Source organism: Cervus canadensis, chromosome 11 (genome assembly GCF_019320065.1).
Source record: "Cervus canadensis isolate Bull #8, Minnesota chromosome 11, ASM1932006v1, whole genome shotgun sequence".
Lineage (NCBI taxonomy): Eukaryota > Metazoa > Chordata > Mammalia > Artiodactyla > Cervidae > Cervus > Cervus canadensis.
Genome location: NC_057396.1, coordinates 32,200,603 through 32,216,560, shown reverse-complemented (window position 1 = coordinate 32,216,560; position 15,958 = coordinate 32,200,603). Strand labels below are relative to the sequence as shown.

At 36.5% G+C, this 15,958-nt stretch overlaps 1 protein-coding gene across 1 annotated transcript in view; it reads right to left on the bottom strand.

The window, feature by feature from the left end:
• The window catches only part of PIK3C2A (phosphatidylinositol-4-phosphate 3-kinase catalytic subunit type 2 alpha), a 105,060-nt gene that overhangs the window by 68,412 nt on the left and 20,690 nt on the right, over positions 1–15,958 (bottom strand). Inside the window, exon 2 of the mRNA XM_043480982.1 lies at positions 4,212–5,349. Within this exon, the coding sequence (XP_043336917.1) occupies positions 4,212–5,285 (1,074 nt within the window). The 5' untranslated portion in view covers positions 5,286–5,349. The remainder of the gene's footprint in view (positions 1–4,211; positions 5,350–15,958) is intronic.

Genomic DNA, 15,958 nt, shown 5'->3' with positions numbered 1-15,958 from the left:
ATTGGTCCTTGTTTCACTTTTTGGAACAATGAATTTTAAAACTAAACTAAACTGAATTTCTCAATTCACAGAAAAAAATATAAACAAATAGGATTTGCATAATTTTAAGCTTTCTATAAAAGGTATTTTAACTTTCAGCACCTGCTACCACTTATCTATTAAAATCTAGCACAAAGAGCTATTTAATTTGTACAATGCAACACAATAAATTGGAAAATTTAGTACATAACTACTTTATCTTTTTTACAATACCATGATTTTCAGGTAGTCTATTTCCTGAACTGTTTTGAGAACATATGTCCAAAATGTAAAACTTTAAAAGAAAAAAGTTTCAACTTCCTTTTACATGGCAACTTTCTAAACTTGAAATATTATTCCTGAAAGGATCTCAGAAATCATCTGTCCAACCAGGTTTATATCATAGATGAAGAAACTCAAATTCAGAGTATGAATTATCTCTAATTAATATTCTCTTCTTCAGACAAAATATGCCCAATCTTTTCAACAGTTCCTTAAATAGCACAGCTTCTAGATCCTGAACACTATAACTTTTTCTTTTCAAGACACTCTCTCACTGGTCCCTCTTAGAATGTGGTGGTCAAACGTTAAGTATTAACAGAGTAGAAAATAACAGAATGATCAACAACTATATAACACCTCACCATGCCACAGTTAGACTCCTTTAAGAAGCCTAAGCCACCTCAATTCAGACACTGTGTCATTCAGTAAAGTTCTGCCGTACACTGTAATAATCTAGCTCCCATCTCTGATTGATCAGCTGATCAAGTCATGGTATTTTTGCTTACTTGGCTTTGACTCATGCCTCTCGCAACCAATCTGCTTACTCCCTGATCCTTTCCCCTATACTTTAAAGAAAATCTAAGAATACGTTTCTGCTAAAACTTGCCCAGAAACCTAGTTAATTCCTAGAGTCTGAGTAACTAGTAATTCTCTGCACTCCCATGTGATCTGAATTCACAGGTCTTGCTGGGGGAATCCTATCTTTAGAAAACTACCTGTCCTCATCAGTCCTGCAAGATGATTTCTGAAAGCACCCCAAATTGGGAAATATCAAGATGATACTGTGACAAATATTAAAAATGAGTAGGAAAAGATGTATGCAGAGAGAGAATGAAAGGAACATAAATGAGTATCACAGCCCTACCCCCACCAAACAAAGGGTGAAGAAAACGTCAGTTGAACCAGAAATGACCAGTCTAAACCATAGAGGGCAACAGCGAAAGGAAGCTGTGCTTTGCAGCAAAAGCATTGTCAATCTATGCTACCGGTTTTGAGTCACAAAGAAAGTGAAAAAGAAAATACTGACATTAATTGGAGATAAGTCATTCTCTGGATCTAAGTTTCTGGATCCATGAAATGAAGTTGGTTAGACTAGATGACTATGGTTATCATCTTACACATCTCTAAAATGAGTTCATTTAACTAATTACAATACTGTTATTACATGAAAAAATTAATAATTACTTAACTTCTTTACATTTCAGTTTCCTCAAGAGTGAAATAGGCATGGGTCGCTTTGATCTCACAGGATTCTAAGAAAGTCTCTACTGTCTCAGTGATTGTAAAAAAGAAGTAAACCAAAGTCATTTATAAATATTTTATTAAATTCAGGATAATCAGGATATTGTGACTACAATGCATATACTGTAGAGGTGCAAACACATACATATGAAGTGTGATGCAAGAAGCAGGAAGATTATTTGAAAGTGACCTGGATGCTCACTCTGGGTTTCCTGGACTATCAGGGGCTCTGTCTTCCACCAATGGGAGGCCTGAGTCTAAACTCAGCTCCACAGAGGACCAGAAGCAACTCTATCCCTGATAGCAGAGACTGCAACTTTCCACAGGTCATGAGATCTCCAGGTTCTAGGCAGCTACCCTTTCCTGATATCCCTAATCCAGACTACATGGTGTCAAACACATGCTATCATGGTTAAGTCCATAAAAACGAGATCCACAGTTGGGAGAGGGATCTCTCTACTGGAACACTGACCCAAATATGAATCAAGCAGGAACTTGGCCTAAGCACAACAGGAGGATCGGGGGACCAGTGTCTTTCTTTAAAAAAAAAAACCTGAGGTAAAAATTCATAGAACATAAAATCTTCCATATTAGCCAATTAAAAATGTACACTTTGTTGGCTCTCAATACATTCATAATGAAGTGTGAACCATCACTATTACGGCAAGAACACGGAAATGTTCTAATTTCAGAACATTTTCATCACTTGCCCCCCAAATCCCTGTACCCATTAGGCAATCATTCCTCATTTCCTCTTTCCCTCAATCCCTCAGCAAATACTAACTTGCTTTCTTCCTCTATGGATTTGTGTTTTCTGGACATATCATATCTGGAATCTACATGTTTTTTTGTGTCTGGCTTCTTTCACTTACAATGTTTTCAAGGTTCATCTATGCTGTTCTCTTTGTATGGGTGAATAATATTCCACTGTATGGACACATTTTTGCTTGCCCATTCATCAGCTGATGGACATTTGGGTTGTCTCACTTTCTGGCTCTTCTGAATAAAGCTGCTATGAACAACCCGATTTTTAAAATGGACAAATGATTTAAACATACATTTCTTCAAAAAAGATGAATAAATTACAAATAAGCATATGAAAAGATACTCAACGTCACTAGTCATCAGGCAAACCCAAATCAGAACCACAATAAGATACCACTTCACACTTCCCATCCATTAGGAAAGTTATAACCCAAAAAATGGAAAATAACAAGTGTTGACAAGGATGTAAAGAAACTAGAACTCTCATTATACTGTGGGGGTGGGAAAGGGGATGATGCAGCCACTGTGGAAAACAGATCACTGGTCCTTAAAAAGCTAAACATAAATTAGCCAGCAATTCCACTTCTAGGTATAAGCTCCCTTCCCCACATTTTTTGATTTGGCTTAGTCTCCCCTTCTCCTTACAGACATTTTAGGAAATGACAGATGCTCTGTAAAAACAAAAACCAAGACAAGACAATACAGAATATTAAGAGAAAATAATCTGATATTATACTTATGACTCCAATTTAAAATGTTAAATTAACCCATGACTTTTAAATTGAAAGGTGTTAAGAAATTATGTTACTAAATGTGCAAACAGTATTGAAAGGCTGAAGAGAACTTAAAAACATGTATTTCTCAGTGTGAGCTGCAGTCAAAATGTATTTGGAAAACACTGCACTGGTTAAGATTTTTCTCGATTCTGATGTTATCCAAAGACATCCTCATCCTGTTTTCTTAAATCTTCTTAATATCTGCTGTTTTCTCCCTAGACATCTAAAATGGCTTTTAAAAATCAATAATTCAACATACACCCATCCAAATCATACAAAATGTGCTTCTCCTTCCCTAAATACTAGTTGATACTCACTGCCTAAAGAGTAGTTAAATGCTGATCTAATTAACTGAATGATATGATTCACATTAATGTGAGAATGAAGCTTAAACATTCCTAGAATCCACAGATGATATAAGAGCAAAATAAAAATCTTCAGTGGTATACTATATATGGAAAGGAAAAGTCTAAACCTTACTGCCCCCTCTTCTAAGAGAAGACATTCTGCTCCATGCACCATTATCTAATTCTTCCAGACAGTAAGACTATATGAACTCAGCAAATATACTATATAGATTACAGTCCTATTCTTTACTTGCATCAATATAAGTGTTTAAAGAGAGTCCTTTAAATGGCTTTTCTCCCATCTCTCTGAGGCCTCCCTTCCTTTCTTCCTTTTTCACCTCCCTTCCTCCTGTTCTTCTATTCCTTCATGGTTAAAAACAATAAAACAATATACATTACAATTTCTATAATGGAGTTAAAAACCAAAATTCCTCATCTACTCTGAAAAATAAAGGTGATAAGGCAAAGAAAGTAGGACCACATATAATGAATGGAGAGGGAGAGACATATAAAAATTATCCTAAACGCCTATAAGTGACAGCCAGATCCTTAGGTTTTTAAAACTCACAACCCTAGAAAAAGATATTAATAGCAATTAATTTTTCAATTGGCCTAAACACATTTAATTCTTTAACATACAATCTAAGATGCACAGTGTACTTAAGAATAAAGAAAACAAAACTCAAAATAAAAAAATATTTCCTTTACCTAGTAAGTTATGTACACAAACATGAATTCTGTGTTATACTAAGTTTGAGAAGTTCATAAGAAAAGGCTATACCTGAGATATTTGGCTCTGGACTTTTGTAGGCTGAGTTGTTCGAATATTTAAAGACTGGCTTCTTGTTACTGTTGCTCCAGAAAGAGATTTTCCATTCACCTTTCTGTCAAGGTAACTACTTGCTGGTGATCTCTCCTCAAGTAGAACAGCATCCCAAGGATCGTCTGCTAGCAAATCTGGTACATTTTTGTCTTCTTCATGGTCCTCTACCTCTACATTGTCCACCTTAGGCTTACTTAGAGGGTCCAAGTCTAACCAATCAAATTTACTGATATCTTCAGACTTTGGAGATACCTGCAGATTGCTGATTGTAGCTTTTGAATTTGTTATCTCCAAATCAGTCCTTGCTTTTCCATTTTTTAAAAATTCTGATGTGCTAGCTATTTTGTCAAACAGCTTTGCCATGTCAGGACTGACAACTGGGCGATAGATAGGTAAGCTTCCTTGTGGATGAAAGGGTATGGCAGGTGTCAAAGGATATGAAAAATATGGAGACTGTCCTGGAAGTCTTAAATATATAGGTTCTGTGGATGCAAAAGTAGGCATTCTTGGGTTGAAGCCATTTTGGAATGCAGTCTGTTTAGTACTGTAAGTTGACTGATAAATAGAAGGTAAAGTATAACTGGAAGGTCCAGATAATCCAGGTGGCCACTGTCCTCTCTGAATAGCAGGTCTAAGATAGAGTTGGGCTGATAATGAAGGGTTCACAACAGGAGTAACTGGCAATACGGGTGTTTTCCTAGTCTCAAAACTGTCATCCAGCAATAGTTTCTCAAGTTCAGCTTGGGTAAGCTTTTCTACATCAATATCTACTGCTCTTTTTTGGGTATCTGATTCAGGAAACACCATGAGATCATAATCCTGTTTATTATAAACCTGTGCTTTTTGTCCACTGCTGCTAGACAACTCAAAGCCTCTCTGATTATCAGTCACCTGTCTGTCCTTTTGCAGTTTTGCTAAAGCCTCTGCTTCCATCTGTAATGCTTCTTCTTTGTCCACATCTTTTGTTCTTGTTGATTCCGGAGGGGAAGATGAGCATTTCTTAAATCCATTGTTGCTGGATATCTGAGCCATGTCCACTTACAAAGCCAAACCTCCCCAATCTAGTTTTCTCTTGTAGTTTCCAAAATAGCAAGACCTGTACATAAAAATAAATGGAACACTCAATTAGATTTTTAAAACCACAAATCTGTTTAGTTCGTAACCTACCACTTATGACTTAGGGCTTCCCTGGTGGCTCAGCTGATAAAGAATCCTCCTGCAAGGCAGGAGACCTGGGTTCGATCCCTGGGTTAGGAAGATCGCTTGGAGAAAGAAACGGCTACCCACTCCAGTATTCTAGCCTGGAGAATTCCATGGATTATATAGAACATGGGGCTGCAAAGAGTCGGACACGACTGAGCAACTTTCACCTTCACATGTGATTTAGGACTTCATGCCATTTATACCATGAAATGAAATGAAATGGAGAAAATCTGGGTTAAGGAACACTTTTAAAACATCTCATACACTGTTAAGAGAGATGTTTAGACATACATGACTTTACCCCATTCCATGACCATCAGGAAAGCTAACACAGTAAATGAACTCAAGCTTCCACTTCAGTTGTCACACTGAGTGTCATTAACCAGTTGCATTTCTGACAGGATACTTGGCATGAAATGGCTTAAGTACTAGTCACATATTTTCAAGAGTTCAGACAGGGTTTGCTGGTATGCAAATAGCAAGTCAAAATGATTTCAATCTTTTGCTATTTGTAAAAAGGCTCAAAAGTCAATTAGCAATAAAAGTATTCAATATCTAGTAAATAAAAGCAAGTAACTATTATTTTATCAAATCATCATATGAAAAACTAAGGACTTACAATATTCTAGAAATTTTAAAAATGTACACAGTAACATAGATTAGAATAATAAGGCAAGTGTTAAGGTTGTAAGAAGCTCTAATACTCCACTCAAAGGTTAAATTATGGCTGAATTTGCCACATAGTTCTGTTCACACTTCTATTCTGATTATCTGAAGTTAAATCAATAGTTACAATACTAAAATTTCTCCTTCTCAAACTGCTATTCATAAACTAGAAAATAGTTTATTAAAACTTTTCCATGCATGCATGAATGCTTAGTCACTCAGTTGTATTCAAGGTAGCTCGGTGGTAAAGAATCCACCTGCCAATGCAGGAGACACAGGTTCAATCCTTGGGTTGAGAAGATCCCCTGGAGTAGGAAATGGCAACTCATTCCAGTATTCTTGCCTGGAAAATTCCAGGGACAGAGGAACCTGGCGGGCTCAGTCCCAGGGGTTGCAAAGAGTCAGACATGACTGAGAAGGTACGCACTGTTAATCTAACCTGACTTGAGATACACGTAGTTTGAATACCTACAAAGCAAGAGAGCGCCTGTTTATATCCTTATAAATGTTTAGTGAAAGGAGGTAGAGAGCCGTCCAAAGTGAATTCAAAGAATGTAACACAAATGCAAATCCTAAGTGTTGAGGTATGTTAAATGAATAAATTATTAGCAATAAGGATATGAAGAAAGATATTCAAGAAAGATACCTTTTGCAATTCTTCTATACAACTACAGTTGAATTTGAGTCATTTCACTGAAAAGCTACCCCAAATTTTCCCCTTCTCTGGCAGGCTACAAAACTAGGTGTGACATACACTTAACGTCTGTACACTTCATTGTATGTAAATGTTTTTTATCAAAAGAAAAATACTGAACATTGACTTGCTAAATACATGCAGCAGATACTTAGAGAAAAGAACTAATATCTACAATTTATTTTGAAATGCATCAAAAATAAGATAAATTGATAAAAGAATGATAGATGGATAAATATATAATAAAGCAGGTATAGTAGAACCTAGGTGGTAGATACGTGGATATTCACTTTGAAATTCTTTCAACTTAGTTTCATGACTGAAAATTTTCACAATAAAATGTTGGGGGAGGGATAGGCAGAAATTCCTCCCATTCCAGTATACACATCTGTTTTGCAATGCAACTTTGTTACTCCTCCCATAAAGAGGTGGGGTCTATTTCTCTACTTGATCTAAGTTGGCCTTGTGACTTGCTTTGACCAACAGAATGTGAAAGAAGTGACACTGTGGCAGTTCTAAGTCCGTCATAAGTCTTTCATATCTGAGTCTATCATCTAGACTGACTGCTTCAGCTCTCCCTGAGTGTAGCCACTGCCATGTGAGTGCTCATGAGGATGAGAAGGCACAAAGAGAGGTCCAGGCAACAGCCAGCATCAACCAACAAGTGTGGGAGTGCAGCCACCATCACAGACCATCCATCCACAGCTGGGATGACCATAGCCACGTGAGTGACCCCGGGCCAGCAGAAGAAACTACCCAGCCTGAGTTCAAGTCAAATTGCTTATGCACAAAATCATTTTGGAATGGTCTGTTACATAGCAATAGATAACTGGTAAACCTTTTCTTCTTACTTTTAGAAAACAAAACTGAAGCCATACATATTTAATAACAAATTTCTATTTTAACCTCTGTAGTCACCACTACTACTATCCCTTACATGTCCTCAGAGAATAAACAATCCCTTTTCCTTTCTAAGGAGGCCCCCTCCACTTCTATCCTTGATCCTACTGAATTTCCCTTCTGTGCCAACGACTGACTCCTTTGCATTGTTAATTTCTCCTTTACTTGCTTCTGCTCCTCTACCACAAAAATGTTCAGATTTTCTCCATACTGAGGGAGAAAATATCTGAACATTCCCTTTAGACTCTAGTAGCTTTCGTTTTTTCTCCTTTCACTGCCAAACTTCTCAAATGAGTGACCTAGAAAGTCCTTTCTTTACTCACTCTGCCTTAGAAAAATTCTACTTGCCCTTCAGAGCCCAATTCAAAATATAGTCTCCTGTCTGAAGCTTTACTTAAGCACCTTCTATCAGAATTTATCTTCATATTATAGCTCAACTAAAAATTTTTATCTTTACTTTTGTATGCTGCTTTTGCCTGCTCAGCATCCTTCCTTCTGATAACAGAATTTATAAGTTCCTTTTTGGAAACTACTTGTCTTTCTTTTGTTTTATCTACTTTGAACTAAGCCAGACCATCCTCACTACCCACCCCACCCCCCAAGGTACCCCGACTCCAGCAGATTCAAGTATGGCCAAACCAGACTTAATGCCAGAATTTCTGGAACTCTTTGGAAAGGAAGCTTATCATTGAGGTTGCTAAGCTGACAGGATGTAAGCCTGGCACTGTTTTGGCCATCTTTGCCACCACTTGAGGAGATACTGCCTGAGAATGAATCCAAGTCAGAAGAAAGTAGAGCTAAGATAAATGAGATAAATTCTACATGTTACATGAAATATCTGGATGCAACCCATGCCAAGGCCAATCTTTCATCTATATGAGCCCATAAATCCCACTCCTTGCTTAAGCCGGTTTAAAATTGCTTTTTGCCATGATAACCAAAAGTATCTTAACACAGAATCTGTAACCTGTATGTCTACCCAAACAGACTAGAGTAAGCTTGGGAGGAGGCCTAGTTTGCTTATTTTCCCTCCCCACTATATTTAAAAGCACTTTGCTTAATAAATATGGAACTTAATGTAATGAACATGTGTTTTAACAGGAAGGAATGAAAGCTATCAAAAAGTCTTAGAGAAGGGATTTCAGATGGCACAAAAATATGGATATATGATGAGAGAAATTAGTCAAATTTAACTACCTGTTATCCAACACAACCCACTGCCTATTTTTCACAAAGCTAGGTGGATTAGAACAAAACAACATTTTGAAAGATAAAGATACTGAACTTCAATACATCTTCCACAAACATAATGCTGATTTGTTACTTAAGTATTCTTCTGGCTACCCTATTTGCTAATGATAGGACTTGTTCTCAAAGAGGGAATCTGGATTTTTTTAAGTACATTTGAGATACAGTTAATTCTATGGATTACACACTTATTCCAAGTATTTCAAATTAATGTCATTTTTCATTTACTGATAAAGGGAAAAATTAATACTTTAAAATATATTTTAACAATGAACGTGGTGTTTTCTCATATCATCAATTCATCTGCTTGCTCTATCCCTAGTTCCAACCCAGAAAGTAAATACAACGCTAAGTAGTCATTAACAGCTGTCTGTTAGCAGCTAAATATCATACTTTAAAGTTTTTGGTCTTAAAAAGTACCATATTTTAGTTTCCCAGAAGATTATTAAGCATGTACACTCAAATGATAATAAGGAACTTAAAAGGCTGTCCAAGAGTAACCCTGTGCCTCAGCTATTTTTCTAAGGCTGCTGCACTGATATGCTCCATTAATTTTTTAAAATAAAACTTCACTTGATGACAAACATTTAGCAGGAAATAATTTCCAACATGTTCATTCAAAATGAAAAGTTCAATGCTAACGTTCCACTAATTCAAGCTGGGACAGACAATGTAACTTGTTTTTGAATGATGACTGTATACTATCTGCCAAAAATTTCCCAACATAAAGTAATTCAGTGCAGATCTCAAGGCTGTAGCTACTTTAAAATTCTTTAAAAGAGTGCAATTAAACTATTCAGTTAAACTTTTGGAAACCATTGCAGACCCAAAGGAATTAATTTAAAAGCTGTTGGCTTCTACTGACACTCATTTACAATTTAAATTTAAATCTCAGACAAAAATAAAACCAGTCAGTCCTGCTATCCATCTAAATGCCTTCTGATCTTAAAATTCAAAATACCTATGAAAATGGAAAAACAATGATTTGAATTCAACAATACAAATATTCTCCTTGAAACTGAAAATGAATATCAAAGACAAATGAGTTATGGTACCTCCATGGATTAAATTTATGTCACTATTAAAAATAAAATTATGAAGACTGCAGTTAAATGTTTTTTTAAAATTCTAGAAAATATCTATACAGCTCCATCTCCCCAGAGACCTAGATTACCCTAATGGCTCAGTGGTAAAGAATCCACCTGCTCTGCAGAAGACGCAGGTTCGATTCCTGGGCTGGGAAGATCTTTTGGAGAAGGAAATTGCGACCCACTTCAGTATTCTAGCCTGGGAAATTCCATGGAGAGAAGAGACTGGAGGGCTACAGTTCATGGGATCACAAAAGAGTTGGACATAACTTAGTGACTAAACAACAACAAATACATAGACCTGTGTTTGGAGATATATAGATACTATATGTCAAGCACTACTTTAAATAATATATTAACTAACTTAACCTTCACAAATTCTATTAAGTAGCTGTTACTACTATCCCTAGTATACAAATGTTATATTAATATAATGTGCCCAAGCTCATAGCAGCTAGGCAAGTGGTGAAATTAGGGCTCACATTCAGACAGTTTTTATGTTAACAGTTATATGGAATCAGTAAGTGTCCAGACATATCTTATCCTTTAAAAATATCAATTTTCTTTCTCAATCCTAGGGATATTTCTGTATGCATTAGTAAATTTTGTTTCTTTTAATTGTATCATAAAGTAGTTAGTACTGCTTTTTAGCTGTAACATACATCACATCATACATCATACATATGTATGATGTACATCATACATACATCACAGGTTCAATGGACATGAATTTGAGCAAGCTCCAGGAACTGGTGATGGAGAGGGAAGCCTGGCATGCTACAGTCCATGGGGTTGCAAAGAATCAAACACGACTGAGTACTGAACTGAACTGATGCATCAATTTATCAGCTAACTTATTATCAGCAGATAACCAGAAAATTTATCATTTCATTGAATTCCTATTTACCCTCTACTCTCAAACTTAAGCTACAGTTGCTGAATGAGTGCATAATGCATCAATTAGAGAACCTAAGACACCATATCTTTTATCAGAAAAACTAAACTCTGAAACAAATAAATAAAACAGACTAAAAGAACTAATTTATTAATAATTCAACTGAAATGGAAAAATCACATGGTTGAGTTCAGAATAAACAAGTGGTGGGAGAAAAATTATCTTGAAAACTAGGAGGGAAAGAGACAGCAATAGAAAAGTAAACATAGGAGAAAGGGACTCCATCTGTGCTTAAAAACAAACTGCATTAGAAAAGAATACTCTCCTACTTTTGGTTCAAGATGCCGGAGTAGAACGTGTGCTCATCTCCTCCTGTGAGAGCACCAAAATCACAACCAGCTGTTGAACAACCATCGACAGGAGGACACTAGAACCCACCAAAAAAAGAAAACCCACGTCCAAAGACAAAGAAGAAGCCACTGTTTCATATCCCATACCCGCTGGTAGGTGACCCACAAGCTGAAGAACAGTAATACCAATAAGTTCTCCCACTGTTGTGAAGGTTCTGACCCCAAATCAGGCTTCCTAACTCGGGAATCCCCAGGGAATCTGACCTTGAAGGTCAGCAAGATTTGATTATAGGACTTCCACAGGACCAGGGGAAACAAAGCCTCCAGTCTCGGAGAGCCCAAACAAACTCTTACATGCACCAAGACCCAGAGGAAAAGAGCAGTGACCTCACAGGAGACTGAACCAAAACTACCTGCCAGTATTAGAGGGTCTCCTGTGGAGACATGGGTCGGCAGGGGCTCACCACAGGGATGGGGGCACTGACGGCAGGAGTCCTGAAAGGCCCCCCGGCCTAAACCGTCTTGTGCACTGCGATTATTGCTCAGTCATGTCCGACTCTCCAACTTCATGGACTATAACCCGCCAGACTTCTCTGTCCATGGGGATTCTCTAGGCAAAAACACTGGAGTAGGTTGTCATGCCATCCTCCAGGGGATTTTCCCAACTCAGGGATCGAATCCAGGTCTCCCGCGTTGCAGATGGATTCTTTCTTGTCTGAGTCACCAGGGAAGCCCTCTTAGAGGTCCCCATTAACCCTACCATATAGGCCAGTAGACCCCAGGGTTGGGTCACCTCAGGCCAAACAACTTATAGGGAGGGAGCGCAACCCCACCCATCAGCAGATAATTTGATTAAAGCTTTACTGAGCAAGGCCTTGTACACCAGATCAAGACCCAGTTTTTCCCACTGCCATTCTCTCCCATCAGGAAGCTTACACAGCCTCTTAGCCTCCTCTATCGAGGGCAGACAGAAGCAGGAACCACAATCTCACAGCTAGAACAAAAACATTACAGAAAGTTAATCAGGATGAAAAAGCAAAAAGTTATGTCCCAGATGAAGGGACAAGATAAAACCCCAGAAAAACAACTAAATGAAGTGGAGACAGGCAAACTTTCAGAAAAAGAATTCAGAATAATGACAGTGAAGATGACCCAGGGTCTAGGGAAAACAATGGAGAAGACACAAGAAATGTTTACCTAAGGCTTACAAGAACTAAAGAACAAACAAACAGAGATGCACGAGATACACTAGAAGGAATCAATAGCAGAATAACTGAGGGAGAAGAACATATAAATGACCTGGAGGACAGAATGGTGGAAATCACTGTCACAGAACAGAATACAGAAAAAAAAGAGTTTAAAAAAATGAAGACAGCCTAAGATACCTCTGGGACAACATTAAACACACCAACATTTGCATTGTAAGGGCTCCAGAAGGAGAAGAGAGAGAAAAAGGACCTGAAAAAACATCTGAAGAGATAATAGCTGAAAATTTTCCTAACACGAGAAAGGAAAGTCAACCAAATCCAGGAAGCACAGAGAGTCCCAGGCAGGGTAAACCCAAGGAGGAACACATCAAGACACACAGTAATCAAACTGACAAAAAATAAAGACAAAGATAAAACATTAAAAGCAACAAGGGAAAAACGACAAATAACATAAAAGGGAACTCCCATAAGGTTCAGCGGATTTCTCAACAGAAACTCTGCAAGCCAGAAGGGAATGGCATGATGTACTTAAAGTAATGAAAAGGAAGAACCTACAATCAAGAATACTCTACCCAGTTAAGACTCTCATTCAGATTTGATTAAAAGCCTTCCAGACAAGCAAAAGTTTAGAGAATTCAGCACTACCAGACCAGCTTTACAACAAATGCTAAAGGAACTTCTCAAGGTAGGAAACACAAGACAAGGAAAAGACCTACAGAAAATAAACCCCGAACAGTTGAAAAAATGGTAACAAGAGCATATATATCGATAATTACCTTAAATAAATGGATTAAATGCACCAACCAAAGGACACAGACTGGCTGGGTGGATGAAAATATGTGCATGTATGCACCTCCACTTAGCACATCACTCTGCTTGACCCCTGCCCCAAATTGTATGTAATTATTTTATATTGTTAGGTTAATCAAGCCCCCATTATGGCTTGCAATTGTAATTACCTTTTTATTTTTTGTCTGGCTATTGACTGTGAAAACTAATAAACATCTTCTACTATTGTGAGTATGCAACTATTACTCATTTAATACCATTGTATAATGATTGGTCAACAGAAAAATAACAGAATTCTGTTACCAAAACTACCATTTAATAGAAAAAAATTGTAATCACTTTTTAAAATCCACCAGATATATCAGAATTACCTTGGAATTTTTTGAAAAATACAAATGCCCAGATACCACTTTTTTCTTCTCCAAAGCTCCAGATATCTTTCAATAAACAGTCATGTTTAAAAAGAACTGGGCTATATGATGATCTTTTACTTTTATCTAGTTAGTTTCACTTTTTCTGTTTCATGTTCAGTGCCCCCATTTCATTTAGTTTATGTTTTCCAATTCTTCCATCTCCTTTTTTTACATTCTTTTTCAAGCCTTTATCAAGTGTAGTAAAGCTTTTATATACATACAAACAGTATGTATAATATATACCTCAGAAAACTTGCAAATTTTTGCCTAAATAAAAAATTTATGACATGCAACAAGCAACAATGATTTACTGCATAGCACAGGGAACTATAGTCACTATCTAATTGATTCATGGAGGGGGAAAAAATCTCATAATAAAAAATCAAGTACTTTGGTACTAGGCACTATACAAATCTGTCAAAGACAAAAAGAAAAACGCCACACAATGTTCAGGGGTTGGATAAGGTTGGCTGGAGTACCACAGTTCAACAGAAATAGAGTGCAAGTCACATATGGAATTTAAAATTTTTATCGCTACATTAACTAAAAGAAAGGTGAAATTAATTTTAATAAACTGTTTAATCCATTATATCCAGAATATTATTATTCCAATATATAATCAATATGAAAAATATAAATGGGATGTTTTACTAAGGACTACCTTATCATCCTTTGCAACTTTTCTATTTTTAAAGTATATAATTTCCAATTAGCCTTTTACAATTAGAAAACTTAACATTTCATAGAGAAACATGTTCACAACTGATCACAGAGGATAAATTACAAAAAGATTAAATATTTAACTGTTTAAAAAGAAAAATCAAAGTGGGCTTCCCTGGTGGTCCAGTGGTTAAGAATCAACCTTGCAACACAAGGGACCCTGGTTTGATCCCTGATCTGGGAAGATCCCACATACCAGAAGCAAGAAAGCCTGTGTGCCACAACTACTGAGCCCACACGCCTCAGCAGTTGGAGTGCCTATCGCCTAGGCGCTGCAGCAAGAGAAGGCGCTGCAACGGGAAGTGCACACACAGCAAGGAGAGCAGCCTCAGCTTGCCACAACTAGAGAAAGCCCACATGCTGCAACAAAGACCCACAACAGCCAAAAAAATAAAAATAAATAAATCTTAAAAAAACACTTAAAACGTAGAATCATAAAACTGAAGAAACACCGAATTCCTACATAACATCAACATAAGAGGCTGCTGTTAGTAATATGATTCAAAAACCTAGAAGTCATGAGAGAATATTCAAATACATATCTTAAAAGATAACTTTTGTCATTTAAGCACCACTGAATTTATTCATCTTTTCAATAAATATTCACTAGGTATATGTTATGCACCAGGCACTGTTCTAGGTGCTGAAAAGTTACATAAAAATAACGTAACCATTAAGAATGTCAATGAAAGAACAAACTGGGGAAAAATATTTGCTACTTACATCACACAGAAAGAACTACTTTCATAACATAAAGCCCATAAAGAAAAACAACCTTATAGGAAAATGTACAAAAAGTTTGAATAGGCTGGTCATAAAAAAGTAAAGGCACTTAACTTTACTCATGTTGAGGTAATAACAATTTTATACTAAACCTAATTTTATACCAAACTGATAACAAACACAGAGAGAGGGGAAAAAATTCATCATACCAAAGCTTGTTAGATACATGTGACAGCAGGTAAAGGAAAAATTATAGTCTTAAATGATGCTAGAAAAGTAGAAAGGTGAAAACTTAATGAACAACTGAACTGAACTGAGACAGCACAGAAAGGCAAGAAAAAGAAACATGACAGGATCAAAGAGGAAGAAACAAAATACCATTTTCTGATAAAGCAAAAAATCCAAAGAATATGCAGATAACTAATAGAATTCAGAGCTTAGCAAAGTTGCTGGAAATGATATTGAAATTAATTATATTTCCATATACCCACAAGGAATGGTTAGAAAAGGCAATTTTCAAAAAAGCAATATTTATACTAATAAGTTCACACACATGAAACCCATTAATATATGTAATTCACAAGTTGTAGGGAAAATTATAAAAGTTTACTGACAAATATTGACTATTTCAATGTAGTGGATATTTTCCCACGTTTACAGATTTGAAGACAATTTTATAAAGATACCACTTCTCCTGAAACAGATTTACAGGTTCAATGTAGTCCCAATCAAAATGCAGTCTGTTAATATAAAATTTGACAAGATGATTCTGAAATTTATACAGTAACCAAAAGGGTAAAAACAGCCA